The sequence below is a fragment of the Rhincodon typus genome, chromosome 35 (assembly GCF_021869965.1).
Source record: "Rhincodon typus isolate 14 chromosome 35, sRhiTyp1.1, whole genome shotgun sequence".
In the NCBI taxonomy this organism is placed as follows: Eukaryota; Metazoa; Chordata; class Chondrichthyes; order Orectolobiformes; family Rhincodontidae; genus Rhincodon; species Rhincodon typus.
Window position 1 is genome coordinate 21701303 of NC_063366.1, and position 13898 is coordinate 21715200.

General features: G+C 41.5%; 1 protein-coding gene across 1 annotated transcript in view; it reads left to right on the forward strand.

Annotated features, from left to right (window-relative positions):
• Positions 1 to 639: 639 nt before the first annotated feature.
• LOC109917291 (butyrophilin subfamily 3 member A1-like) overlaps positions 640 to 13898 on the forward strand; it is a 51702-nt gene continuing 38443 nt past the window's right edge. The window contains exons 1-5 of the mRNA XM_048616682.1: positions 640 to 752; positions 6570 to 6676; positions 8710 to 9060; positions 11899 to 12183; positions 12602 to 12721. Of these exons, the coding sequence (XP_048472639.1) occupies positions 6616 to 6676; positions 8710 to 9060; positions 11899 to 12183; positions 12602 to 12721 (817 nt within the window). The 5' untranslated portion in view covers positions 640 to 752; positions 6570 to 6615. The remainder of the gene's footprint in view (positions 753 to 6569; positions 6677 to 8709; positions 9061 to 11898; positions 12184 to 12601; positions 12722 to 13898) is intronic.

Here is a 13898-nt window from a genome sequence, read left to right on the forward strand (position 1 = left end):
TATAGAAACACCACCACCTGCAAGTTCCCTCTTATTTCAAAAATATAATTTATTCATTAAAAAATCTTTGTATATAAACAAAGTCACAAACGTGGTTTTGTTCTGTACAGTATCATATCAAGACAAACATTCGAATTTGGAGTATCTAAAGAAACCAAAGACCTCCCTTTCAAATACATGACTATATTTACATACTTTTGAGGCACGGAGAGGGTCCGATAACTGACCAAAGCTCCCCATTTACCTTCAGCAGGAAGACCTTAGACGGTGGTCTTTCTCCACAAGTCACTCACCGTCCTGACTTGGAAATCTATCGCAGTTTCCTCAGTGTGGCTAAATCAAACTCCCCCACCGACTGCTTACGACCACCTTCGCAAGGGCAACTCAGAATGGGCATTTAAAAGCTGGCACAACCAGCCACGCCCACATCCCGCTAAAAGAAAAAACAATACCCTGTCATAAAATGTTATTTTTAAAACGCTTTCATTAATTTATTTACCAATCCCTTGCACGGTTTCACTCTCTCTGATCCGCCCAGTTTTACGCTCCATTTTGTCGAATTTTGAAATCATTTCCCTTTTTCTTTCAACAGCGGCTGAAATTATTAACTCCACATTAAAAGATGCTGTTTTTTGTTGCCGTGCAGCGCTCACAGACGCGCCGAGAATGAAAAGGGACAAGGTGCTCGCTGAAACTTTTGAGTAACAACCAAGTTCACGGGTCCCGGAAGCCTTCGCCTCACAGAGATTTGGGTGAGAAACGTGGATTTCAAGCATTTACTTTAGGATTTATCACCAGGAATCGGTCAGTGCTAAAATACGCCGCCGTATTCCAGGGGGAAGAGGCTGGGGCTGGGGCTGGGGCTGGGGTCGGGGGTGGGGGTGAGGAATTCAGGGTGTGTTCCGGCCAATGTGAAACCGGGAAGAAATCCCCACCCTTCCCCGTGGCCTTACACCCAGGCTTGTGTTGTACTAAATCGCGTTTTAGTTAAAACATAGACTTGTATTTATACAGCGCCGTTCATGCCCTCAAAACATTTCAAATATTTTGCATTCAGTAAAGTGCAATATTTCTGAAACCAGATGCTGTTCGAATATAGGATACAACGCACAGAAATGCGCACAAGATCCAAAGTCAGTAATTTAATTCCTCGGTTTTATTTTAAAGACAATACTAATTTGAATTGAGATGTTGTCCAGAACTCGGGGGAAAGGCCCACACCCCACTTTGAGAAAGGGATCTTTCTTTTATATTTAAACTAGGAACAGACTAGGCCATTTATTATGGAGATAGTAGGAACTGCAGATGCTGGAGAATCCGAGACAACAAGGTGCAGGGCTGGATGAACACAGCAGGCCAAGCAGCATCATAGGAGCAGAGAGGCTGATGGTAGGTAGTCTATTCAACTCATGGAATTACCCTAACGCAAACCCTACTCCACCATTCCTGCCATACGTGGAACAATCCCTCTTCCGTACCTACACCGGCCCTAAACCCCACCTCTTCCTCCGTTACATTGATGACTGTATCGGCGCCGCCTCGTGCTCCCACGAGGAGCTCGAACAGTTCATACACTTCACTAACACCTTCCACCCCAACCTTAAGTTTACCTGGACCATCTCTAACACCTCTCTCCCCTTCCTGGACCTCTCTGTCTCCATATCGGGCAACCACCTAGAAACCGATATTCATTTCAAGCCCACCGACTCCCACAGCTACCTAGAATACTCCTCCTCCCACCCACCTTCCTGCAAAAATGCTATCCCCTATTCCCAATTCCTTCGCCTCCGCCGCATCTGCTCCCAGGATGAGGCATTCCACTCCCGTACATCTCAGTTGTCCTCGTTTTTCAAGGACCGTAACTTCCCCTCCTCGGTGGTCGAGAACGCCCTCAACCATGTCTCCCACATCTCCCGCACCTCATCCCTCACACCCCGTCCACGCAATAAAAACCAAAAAAGAATCCCCCTCGTCCTCACGTACCACCCCACCAACCTCCGGATCCAACGCATCATCCTCCGACACTTCCGCCATCTGCAATCCGACCCCACCACCAAAGACATCTTTCCCTCCCCACCCTTATCTGCTTTCCGGAGGGACAACTCTCTCCGTGACTCCCTTGTCCGCTCCACACTCCCCTCCAGCTCCACCACACCCGGCACTTTTCCCTGCAACCGCAGGAAGTGCTACACCTGCCCCCATACCTCCTCCCTCACCCCCATCCCAGGCCCCAAGAAGACTTTCCACATCAAGCAGATGTTCACCTGCACATCTGCCAATGTGGTATACTGCATCCGCTGTACCCGGTGTGGCTTCCTCTACATCGGGGAAACCAAGTGGAGACTCGGGGACCGCTTTGCAGAACACCTACGCTCGGTTCGCAACAAACAACTGCACCTCCCAGTCGCGAACCATTTCAACTCCCCCTCCCATTCCTCAGACGACATGTCCATCCTGGGCCTCCTGCAGTGCCACAACGATGCCACCCGAAGGTTGCAGGAACAGCAACTCATATTCCGCTTGGGAACCCTGCAGCCCAATGGTATCAATGTGGATTTCACAAGTTTCAAAATCTCCCCTCCCCCCACCGCATCCCAAAACCAGTCCAGCTCGTCCCTGCCTCCCTAACCTGTTCTTCCTCCCACCTATCCCCTCCTCCCACCTCAAGCCGCACCTCCATCTCCTACCGACCAACCTCATCCCGCCCCCTTGACCTGTCCGTCCTCCCTGGACTGACCTATCCCCTTCCTAACTCCCTACCTACACTCACCTTTCCTGGCCCCATCCCCGCCTCTTCGACCTGTTTGTTTCCTCTCCACCTATCCTCTCCTCTATCCCTCTTCTATCCGCCTCCCACTCTCTCCCTATTTATTTCAAAACCCCCTTCCCCTCCCCCTTTTCTGATGAAGGGTCTAGGCCCGAAACGTCAGCCTCTCTGCTCCTATGATGCTGCTTGGCCTGCTGTGTTCATCCAGCCCTGCACCTTGTTGTCTCTCATTTATTATGGAGTCTTGCTGTGTTCGTGTGTGAGAAGAATGATCCTTATTTTAACGGTCTTAAGTTTGCCTTCTCCTTGCCTCTTGGTGAAGGGTTGTTGAATGAAAAGAGAATTTTGGACAAGGAGCCAGTTGCATTGAGTTATTCAGCACTGACCAGGAAATGTACATGCTACAGGTGAAAGGAGCAAAGTAGTGTCAAAGTTGTCTCCTTGGTTGCTTGCTGAATGAGCACGTTTAGCAAGTAAAGGTTGGCTTTTGCTTTTATTGGACAAGGTTATTGACTGTGGGCAAAGCCACAGCACAAAGCTAGGCTGCTGTGGGGAGGCACTTCTTCCTGCAAAAGATGGCCGAAATCTGAAGTTCCACCCTTCTAAGAAACCGCTGATGCTGGAAATCAATTGACAATGACAAAAATAGATTCTTGTAAAAGCGAAATACTGTGGATCCTGGAATTCGGAAATGCAAACGGAAAATATTGAGTATACCTTTATCGTAGGGTAGGTAACATCTGTGAAGAGAGAAACCATTTCAGGTTGATGAGCTGCTTGATCTCTTGATCTACGAGGTTTACAGAACCTTGTTAGTAATGATTTTAGGGTTAGTCATTAGAGAATTAGCTCACAGGCAGGACACTGAGCGGGGATAAAGAGTTCTTTTCAGATTGGCAACGGGGAACCAATGGGGTTCCACAAGGAACAGTGCTGGGATCACAACTGTTTACAATATATATTAATGACTTGGAGGAAGGAAGCAAATATACTTCAGCTAAATTTACAGAGAACACAAAAATAGGTAGAAAGGCAAGTTGTGAGAGGGATGAAAACAGTTTACAGAGATTGAGTGGGCAAAAAGTTGGCAAATGGAGCATAATTTGGGAGAATGTGAAGTTGTTCATTTTGGAAGCGAAAACAAAAGAACAGTATCATTTTAATGGAGAAAATCAGCAGAAAGCTGGACAGGACTTGGGGATACATGTGGCATGGCATGCATTTGGACTCCTTGGAGGGCTGGTTGGTCCAGTAGATTGGATGACAAAAGTGGATCACAATAGTGCTAACAGCATGAGATTCAGTCCCCTTTCCAGCTGTCAGAGGACTCAATACCTGTCGTCTTGCACTATCTGTGATAGACATTGTGGATGTGGGTCAGACCTGCCCTCGAGAAAAAGAATGAAATGTATTTATTTATTTGAGAAACACATAGGTCTATTGAAGTATTAGCTTTTTAGAAACAATAACCAAGATTGCCAGGCATCATGGACATTCATGCACATGCAAGTGAACTACACCATGGCTCTCGATGCTTGTGCTCTTTCTTGCAGCAAGATGATACATGCCACTACTCTAGCTCCTGGCCAGTTTCACACTGCAACTTTTACCAGAAAGTCAGCTTTCAGGTTTAATTTTTTTTTTGTGATTTTGTTAAGTATTTTGGGTGAAAGCTGCTTCTCCCTCCTGTAACAGCACAACCATGTGACCAAGTTAACAATGAAACTTTTTAAGCAAGTAAGACCTTGTTGTTTTGGATCCAAGTTCAGATTTGATAATGGGAGTAAAAGAATACCAATTGGTTTCACCATTTTTCGATAATAGATGTGATATCTTAAAAGATATGTCATGCAAAGATACTTTTTATTGATTTTTAACTAGTTGACTGTAACATTATGCATTGAGAGTTACAGGTTGCTCTTTGCCAGTACCAGCTGCAAGATCGATCTGGATTTGTCCAAGTTTTGTGTGTGATTAGTTTCTCACTTCTTTATTTTTAAATGTAATTTCACTGCGCTCTTATTTTTCCCAAATGTTGCCATATTTAGGGAGCCAATCACCTAATCCAGCCAGGCAGGATGTTGCTGACAATGTTGCAGCTTCAGAGATGTGGGAATTGATTCCCCCCTATTGTGTAGTATCAAAGGATCAGCCTAGGAAGTGGAAATATTGATGCAAAATTGGATGTGATTGATACAAATAAGAAGTGGTTAGCTCTGCTGCCTCACAGAGCCAGGGACCCAGGTTTGGTTCCACCCTCTGGTGTCTGTCTGTGGGTAATTTGCACATTCTCCCCATGTCTGTGCGTGTTTCCTCTGGGTGCCCCGGCCTCCTCCCATAGTCCAAAGATGTGCAAGTTAGGTGGATTGGCCATGCTCTTTTACCCATAGTGTCCAGGGATATGTGCATGAGTTGGATTAGCCATGAAAAATGCAGGGTTACAGAAATAGGGTAAGGGTAATGCAGGGTAAGGGGGTGGGTCTAGGTGGGAATACTCTTCAGAGGGTGTGTGGACTCGATGTGCTGAATGGCCTGCTTTTGCACGTAGGAATTCTATGAACATGTGACAGGTAATGAACCAAACGTGGGACCCTTCTGGAGTCTATTATTATGGGATAAAATAGCTGAGCCATTACAGATCTTCATGTTGAAATCACATGTTTTCAACTGCAGTGGTGTTAGACCAGTATAAGACTAGTAGCTCATTTTAACATTGTTTGACTTCCCTCTGACTGTGATGGACCTATTCAATTGTGAAGACAGTTGGAGGTATGATGGTTGGTGACATATGTTGTGTATGAGGAACTGGAAGTCGAGGCTTACCATGTGTAAGGGAGATGGGGAATGAACAATGGGGAATTATTTGTCTTAAGCAAGATTGTACCTCTGCTTTGTAACAATACCGTGGCTTTAAAAGGTGTATCTTGTCCTTTATTTCTACGAGGAAAGGTTGAGACAGAGGTGTTGAGTAGTCTGCTCTGAAGCCAATAAAGTAAACAGCTTGTGAGGCCTTGGGCTTTTTCTTAAGTTGGAGCAGTAGAAGCAGCATGACGGGGTGGACTCAAGCTCCCAAGGTTCAGTTGCAGTTGCTGGAGTCTTGAAGCTGGATGTAGAAGCTCTTATTCCTCTCTCTGTTACAGCTACAACATTGGGTTCTCTTCCTACTGCTAGAATTGCATGTGAGACAATCTATTTTACTGAATTTGCCTTTGCCAAGGGTGTGTTTATGGTATCTTACTATATTGGAATAGTTAGTTAGTAGTAGTCGATATATATATATATATTTTCATATGTATATTATTTTGTTAAGCATTTTGATAGAGTTAAGGTTAAACTAATTTATTATATTTTGTCTGCATTTTAATTATAATGTATGAATGAAATGTTAAAGACAAAAGAACTGTGGATGCTGTAAATCAGAAACAAAAACAGAAGTTGCTGTTCGAGAAAAGATCACCAGACCCAAAACATTAATTCTGATTTCTTTTCACAGATGTTCTCAGACCTGCTGAGTTTTTCCAGCAACTTCTGTTGTTGTTCATGAAAAAAGTTGTGTTTTGGTTTCAAGCCTGGTAATTTGAATAATTGAATTGCATCTGGAACACAATGCCTTACACTTACCTCTAAAATAAGAAAAAGTTAAGGTCTAGGCTATCTTCCTAACATAATTTGCAGGATGTTTGGTCTGGTCTAATAACAGCTTTATAACAGAAATTTCATAAATTGTTGCAATTGTTCATATTTTAGCACCCTTCAGCTTAATTTCAGTGCGATTTCATTATTTTGATGCTCTCTTCAAAAGGTTAACAAGGATTTTCTTCGAGGTAATCAATTAAATCTGCGCAAAGATGAACAGAAGACGTGTCAGTGTTATGCTCCTATTCAGTATTCTTCAATTTGCAATGCCAGGTAAGAAAGAGTTTTTACGAGAAATCTTATTTGTCTGGCCCTATAAGGGTTACTACATTTGAGGTGAACAATTTTGGGCAACAGGAAAATTCATTTGACATAGAGCAACCATCCACTTGTGACTAGATTATCATAGTGATTATGTTTCTAAACTAATTATGTGAAATCCAAACTAATAATGCAGAGGCATGAAGTCCTATCATAGCAACTGGGAAGTTTAAATTCAACAAAATTAAATCTGGAATAAAAAGTTGGTCTCTGTAATGGTGACCGTGAAAGTACGGGATTTACTGATAAGGTTCAAATAATGCTAAAGTAGCCCTTGGTTTCTTGTCTGACAACCCCTTGCTCAGTCAATGTTTCATTGCTACTGAGATCACAAGATGGCATGGTGGCTCAGTGGTTAGCACAGCTGCCTCACAGCACTAGGGACCCATGTTCAATTCCAGTGTGGGGCAAAAGTCTGTGTGGAGTTTGCACATTCTCCGTGGGTCTGTGTGGGTTTTCTCTGGGTGCTCCAGTTTCCCCTCTCAGTCCAGAATGCACAGGCTAGGTGGATTGGCCGTGCTAAATTGCCTGTAGTGTTCAGGGGTGTGTAGATTTGGTGGGTTATAAGGGGATGGGTCTGGGTGGCATGCTGTGAGATTTGATGTGGACTTGTTGGGTCGAAGGGTCTGTTTCCACACTGTAAGGATTCTAAGATTCATTCTATGAAGATAAATACCGGTGAGCAAGCCAATTCGATCTGTGTTTGTTCAGTCATCTAGAGATTTCTTCCAAGCCCCATGTCAGCATCCAGGAATTTTTGCCTCCACATGTCTTCCTGAGAATCTATTCCTTGTCACTGTCTTGTGTGAAGAATTTCCCAATTTAGTCATACATTGGAACCCTTGTCGTCACCTTGTCGCACCCTGGAAATTTAAATTCATATAGTGCCCCCTACTTATTCTTCCCTTTACCTAAACTGTATTTATAAATATATCCATAAGACTTTCTTTGCATCTTATTGAAAAAGTCCAAGCCTCTTTTCATAACTGACCTTTGGCATCATGGTGGATCAGCTTTGTGGCTCCTTCTCTCCAGCAATTTAATCAGTTCCAGCATCTCTTTAGCAAAAATGTTTCAATGCTTTATCAACTTTGGCAGAACACAAATTCAGCTAAGTTTCCTAAATCTCTTTCAGAACCATGCTTGGCTAACATGTTGAAATTTGAATATTGACTGAATGAGATCACAACCTTACCTTTAACAGCTGCAGCAGGATAATTTGTACAGTTTTCAACCTTTTGGAGATCACTTGGCTTCAATGTGAGTTTTTCTTGAGAAATAAAAAATAATTCAAACTTGAGAGAGATTTGTTTGGAAATTGCTCTCTGTCTTTCTCTTTCTCCCTGGAACTGGTAGGAAAGTGAAGTGGAGGCATAGAATCATAGAATCCCTACAGTGTGGAAGCAGGCCATTTGGCCTGTCAAGTCCACACAGAACCCCTCCCCCACCCCCGTAACCCTCTATTTCCTATGGCTAACCCACTTAGTCTTCAGCCCTGGACTCTCTGGACAATATAGCATGGCCATAGTGTCCAGGAATATGCAAGATAAGTAGGTTAACCATTGGAAATTACTGAATCAAATTGGTTTTTCTGACAAACAGCAATGGATTCACGGTCATCATTAGACTCTTAATTCCAGATGTTTATTGTTCAAATTTATGTTTTATGTACATTCAAGATTTAGATGTTCAATTTCATCATCTGCCATGCCAGGATTTGTAACTGGGTCTCTGGATTAACAGTCCAGCAATAATACCACTAGGCCATCACTTCCCCTTTTCCATTTTGTGTAATTAACTTATTGTCTTTAGGTACATCAGTAGCCTCGTGAATATGTTCAGTGACTGACCAACACGTATCCGAATTTTAAACAATAGTCCTGTAGCTTATCATGCCTGGTTTCACTCCGAGACCTTACTTGTTCAGTATTACCATCAGCTAGAATCACGGCACTGATGACATCGTTTAAAATATTATATTTCAGTTGAGACATTTGATGTCATTGGATCAAAACGTCCCATTATAGTCACTGTGGATGATGATGCTGTATTACCATGCCATGTGGAACCAGGTACATCATTGGAAGATCTGGAGGTTCGATGGTTTAGGTCAGACTTTACTTCGCCAGTCCATTTATATGCCAATAAACAGGATCGACCCAATTTGCAGGATAAGGCTTACCGAGAAAGAACTGAACTTTTTAACAGAGAGTTTCCTCGTGGAAATGCCTCTCTCAGACTGAAGAAAGTGAAAGCATCAGATGAAGGGAACTACACGTGTTTTATTGACTTCAAATCAAGCTATGAGGAAGCTGTGATAAATCTCAAAATTGGAGGTGAGTACACACTGTTACAATTTTCAAATTGGCAAGATTTTTTTTTAAAAAATTCAAAGCTAATATTACGTGAAAGTGAGCTAAAAATAAAAGCTATTTGTGAATAAACCACACAGTGCTATCATTAGAGTTTCACACTGAAAATCTATGCTGGTATTCAATTAAAATTATTCGATTGTATCATCACAGTTTAAATATGTTTGATTTCATTTTCAGAACCGTTTTTTCTCTTTCTTCGCATTAAGAAAATTTATGGATGAATGTGTTTTAAATATTTATTCGGAGGCCGTGCATTTGTTGGACATAAGAGTTCACTCGGCTCATTTTTATTTTCAGTTTATTGAGTCAAGTGAAGACAGAGGGTGGTATTTTGTTGATGACAGCTCTTTTTACTTTGGGAACAACAGGAGTCCTAAACCTTTAACACATACTGGACAGCACAGTGGCTCAGTGGTTAGCACTGCAGCCTCAGAGCGCCAGGGACCTGTGTCCGATTCCACTCTCGGGTGACTGTCTGTGTGGGGTTTGCACGTTCTCCTCGTGTCTCTGTAGGTTTCCTCTGGCCGCTCTGATTTCTTCCCACAGTCCAAAGATAAGCAGGCTAGGAAATTCAGGGTTTTAGGAGGTGGATCTGGATGAGATATTCTTAGGAAGGTCGGTGTGGACTTGATGGGCCAAGTACCCTGGTTCCCCGCTACAGGGATTCTATGATATTTTCAAGAAATGATGAACTGGGTTTTATCAAATGACTCACCAAGCAGGAGAAAGAGGTCAGAGAAAGAAACTCCTCTATGCTGGGAACACAGTTGTGGTGAAGTTAGTTGTGGAAGTGGTGTCTGGTGAAGAGATGCTTCAATAATTATTTGACCAACTGAACCTATGGAAAAAGCTGAGTTCATCCTGAAGTAGAGAAATTTGTTTATTAATTTCAAATTCAGAACAATTTGGAAATAATGATTGAATCAAAACAATATTAGATTACAACTGTTTCTCTGTATAGTCACTTGCAACCTATCAAGAAAGTGCCTCATTGATTTATCACTGAGCTCGTCTTACTGCTGTCCATTAGTCCATCTTTGGAAAGATTGGAGGAACATGCATTATGCAGACACCGTTTCAATCATAAATTATAAATTACCATGACTTTGGCTTGTGCTGTTGTAAAATGTGAAAAGCAGAAGGATGTGATAAAAGAAAGAGATCTGGACTATTTTTAGGAGTGACTAGCATTGCTGTAACCAAAAATTGCAGGTCCAAAACCTATAGTAAGATTGTCTTCAGAGAAGTTTAAGGTTCTGTGCTCCAGTTGTTGGCTTCATTGTCACCAGTGTAGAGAGGATATACAAAGAGACACCTGAGAATTGTAACCTGGATTATTGTGAGACTCAGAGATTCAGAAATAAATCAATGGAAACAGGGGTTAGAATAACTTGTTCTCCACATGTATGGATGCATGTAATAACAGGCAACAGAGGCAAATAATTCTGTTTTTTTTTAACACCTTGTGAGAGAACTGGATAAAAATCTAGCTTGACGGATAGATATGGATAACAATTACAAAACTGTGTATGGAATGTGTTTTGAATAGTGCAGGTACACATTTAGACAAGATACTAGATTTCTATTGTTCACGTAAAGGGATAAGACTATGTTTGAAGAAACATTACTTGCAGAACGTAAAATCAGTGCAACTTGAAATGGGATGGCCTTTTCTCATGTCAAGCTCTGAAAATTCCAGTTTCCATAGTGTGAGAGAAAAAAGTGAAAATGATAAAACTTGCATTTATACAGCGCTGTTAATAACCCATTGAGGAATAAATATGCATAAGGACAAAGGAGGTACCTAATCTTTAAAATTTATTTTGAAAAGCAGGCAGGACATGGTTTAGCAGTTTTTCCAGAATATTGCACCTTGACCAGCCTTGATTATTTGTTCTAGACTATGCAGTGGAACTTCCAACACACAACCTCTGGTAGAGAAGTGAGAGTTTGTCCAACTATGCCATGGCTGACATGACAATGCAAGGGAATGATTCCTGGTTATAGGAGAAGAGATTAACTGTTTATAAAGACTGAACGAGAGGGAAGGAACCAAGGACCCAATAAGGAGTAAATAGTAGAGAACCGGGCTGGACACATTGTGAAAATGCAGAGAAAGCTGTGGGATCTGGAAAGGGATTTAAGACTGAAAAATCCTTCAGAGGTGGTTGATAAAAGGCCTTGGTTATTGGAAAGCAATGAAAATGATTCTAAATTTACTGCAAGTAGGAGTCGGAGCTGATGTATGTCAGTGAGGGTGAGTGATTAATTGACAAGTGTGTCTTAGTGCAGGATGGGACATAGATGACACAGATTTGGGTTATTTAGAGTGTACATAGAATTGTGGAGATCAGTAGGGAGAATATCCAGTTTTAAAGATGAGAAAAATGACAGTAAGGATTTCATATATGAAAGAGAAGTAGTAGCGACAGGTGTGATCCTGTTTTGGAGGTTGAAGTAACTGTGCATCAATGTAATTAAAATGTTCCAAACAAGACTCCCACAGCTGTCAAAAAAAGTTGCATCATGTCATTAATTGCCAGCTATGGGACAGAAACTTTAAAAAGAATCCATATCCTTCAGCTTTATTCTCATTTTCTTCAAACTTCAGTTTTAAAAAAAAAACTGGGAATGCTGTGAAACAAGGACCACAACATTATTCACTGACACACATCTTTTAGTAGAGGATCTCAGTTTGCCATATTAATTGTCTACCATTAAGTTGCACTGTCACAGTAAACATTAGGAAAGTAATTTTCATTGATCATATTAACTTAGAGAATTAACTTCTAATTGCAGGTATTGGACAGCAGCCTTGGATTCACTTGGAGGGAACCAGTAGCCAAGGAGTTCGTCTTGCATGTAAATCAAATGGGTGGTATCCTGAGCCAACTGTCCAGTGGCTGGATGGAAATCGACGAGTTGTGAATGCAAAGCCTGAAACAACACATCAAAAAGATTCCAATGGCCTTTTTACTGTTTTAACTCGAATTGATGTCACAAGTGACTCAGTGAACAGATTCTCCTGTCTAATGCAAAACAGCTTATTACACAAAGAAGAAGAGGCCCGTCTTCGGATACCAGGTATATGAACAACCTTTTATTGTTTAAGATAAAACTTATTGTGCAAATCAGTTTCCTCCAGTGCTGAAGTGTTTTGCAGCTGGTTAGTCAAGAACCAAGGGAGAACAGCTGAGTACAATCCTTTTCCCTTTCTCAAAACTATTCACGTGTGCTCATAGTTCAGCAGAGGTCACAGGCTAACAGTTTGCAGTAGAAAGATTGTTTAATGATTGACTGTAATCTGATTATTCAACAAGTGCAAGAAATGAAACCTTGGATCTCATGGTTAAGTGCAGTTGCATTAGCTTCAAAGGTTCTGCCTTTTCTGTGCAATTTCATTCCCTTTGGTACAGGTCTGATCACCAGAACAAACTTAGGACCTTGCCGGGATTGCATATTTCTAATTAGACATTGATTCTATTTCTGTTTTATTTTTCAGAAATATTCTTTCCCAAGATCAATGTGTGGCTGATAGTTTTCTGGGTGTTTGTAGCCGTTGTAATTACTGTTATTGTTCTTGACGTAATGTTCCACAGAAAAAAACGTAAAAGAATCAAAGGTAGGAGCATAACTTGCAATTCAATGTTATACCAGTAAAAGGACTGTGTAAAATACTGTGTAAGCAACAACCTTGTGTTATTGGACGTGGGTACAGATACGAGGCTAACGACATTGATTTCATGATAATTCCATTTTCACTTATGGTATAGTGAATGACGAATGCAGTTCTGTCTGTTTTGTTTCCCCAACCACATTATATTGCACTCCTCTTGTGTCTGACACACCTCCACATCTGATTATCATACCATATGAATGAAAAGAAGATCAATTGGATTTTTTCTATGGCTCTGATATCGTGGAACTCATGTAGCTACTCAAAGTCATCCTATGGGATAAAAGCTGCTCTAATCAGATCATTTCTCACTATATCATGTGACCTAATGAAAGGCCCTAAGGTGGTCACTCTTGATCCTGAATTATGCCCAGTCTAACTTGAATTACACCTGAATGGATAAGATATCTCAAAGGTTAGAGCAACTGATGAAATATACAACAATATGGGAGAGTCCTTGTAGTAATGTCCCTACCTCTGAACCAGGAGCCCCAGGTTCAGGCCTCAACTGCCACAGAGGTGTTTCATAACATGCCTGAATAGATTTGTTAGGAAAATAAATACAACAACAGTAATGCTTGTGATGCCGTGGTAGTGTCCTTGCCTCCTGAGCCAGGAGTCCACCTGCTCCAGAGGTATGCAATAACATCTCTGAACAGACTGATGTAGAAATTATTTACAACAATGTGGATCTTCAATAATCTGAATTGTAGAATGGCACCCTGTTCAATGCGATTGAAAAGGATGCTATTATTTTCACAACTTAATCTTATTTCTTCTTTGAGTGAGACTTAAGAACATTTTTATCAACAAACAGTTCAATTGAAACAGTCTGTAACCAATCCTATTCCGTCCATTTCAACATTTATCTTGCATTATATATTACTGTACAGTGATCACTGGTCAGTTTATCTCCTTACCCAGATTCTAATGAAAGGTGATTGACCTGAAATTTTAACTTTATTATTCTCTCCACTGATGCTGTCTGATCTGCTGAATATTTCCAACACTTTCTGATGGAGCTATCATTTGTCCTTTACTGATTATAACATTCCCAGACTTCCCACAATGCACCATTGATCTCGAGCACAGCAGGCCAGGCAGCATCAGAGGAGCAGGAAAG